The 1041-nt window shown below is 43.7% G+C and overlaps 1 protein-coding gene across 5 annotated transcripts in view; it reads left to right on the forward strand.

Annotated features, from left to right (window-relative positions):
- UGDH (UDP-glucose 6-dehydrogenase) overlaps positions 1–1041 on the forward strand; it is a 29085-nt gene that overhangs the window by 22380 nt on the left and 5664 nt on the right. For all 5 annotated transcript variants that reach the window (XM_037737999.1, XM_017527252.2, XM_017527251.2 and 2 more), the window contains exons 10-11: positions 382–473; positions 589–699. In XM_037737999.1, the coding sequence (XP_037593927.1) occupies positions 382–473; positions 589–699 (203 nt within the window). The remainder of the gene's footprint in view (positions 1–381; positions 474–588; positions 700–1041) is intronic.

A 1041-nucleotide genomic window follows, 5' to 3' on the forward strand; every position in this document is an offset into this window, starting at 1 on the left:
TTGACCAGGATGGTCTTGATCTCTTGACCTCGTGATCCACCCGCCTCGGCCTCCCAAAGTGCTGGGATTACAGGCTTGAGCCACCGCACCCGGCAATTCATAAGTTTTAAATTGTATGCTGCTTCATCTTGCCTAAGACATTTATCGTGACTTTGTCTAGCATATCCACACTTTATGTGCTACTCGCCCATTAGTCTCGTAGTGACTTTTGGCTGTCAGATTAAAAAAAAAACAAGTATGTGTATAAGTATATATAGTGTTCAGTACTCTCCACAGTTGGGGATCTTGGAATGTATCCCTTCAGATAATGGGGGAACTACTGTAATGTCAAATAACTCCTTATTTCTGTTTTCTTTGTTGTTGTTGTTGCTGTTGTTACAGTGTCCCGGCTTGTGACCATTTCCAAGGATCCATATGAAGCATGTGATGGTGCCCATGCTGTTGTTATTTGCACTGAGTGGGACATGTTTAAGGTAAGGTAACAGAAATGATACTAAGGAAAATTCTAGAGGTACTCCACTATCAGCTGGGGTTGAGTATATGTGTTCATGTATGTGTTTTAATTGTTCCTGTGGTATGTCTTTACAGGAACTGGATTATGAACGTATTCATAAAAAAATGCTGAAGCCAGCCTTTATCTTTGATGGACGGCGTGTCCTGGATGGGCTCCACAATGAACTACAGACCATTGGCTTCCAGGTAATCATGATCCTGGACTGGTTTTTTGTGTGTGTGGTTTGGTTTTTAGTGTTTGATTCAGCAACTGGAGACTATAATCTAGTCAAGTGACATATCAAAAGACCATCATAGCAGGTCAGGATATGTTTAGCTGATTAAGATGATACCTTCGGGCCGGGCGCGGTGGCTCAAGCCTGTAATCCCAGCACTGTGGGAGGCGGAGGCGGGTGGATCACAAGGTCAAGAGATCGAGACACCAGCCTGGCAACATGGAAACCCTGTCTTCACTAAAAAACAAAACAAAACAATAAAACCCAGCACTTTGGGAGGCTGAGGCAGGAGAATCACTTGAACTCAGGAGGC

Source organism: Cebus imitator, unplaced genomic scaffold (genome assembly GCF_001604975.1).
Source record: "Cebus imitator isolate Cc_AM_T3 unplaced genomic scaffold, Cebus_imitator-1.0 Scaffold47, whole genome shotgun sequence".
Lineage (NCBI taxonomy): Eukaryota > Metazoa > Chordata > Mammalia > Primates > Cebidae > Cebus > Cebus imitator.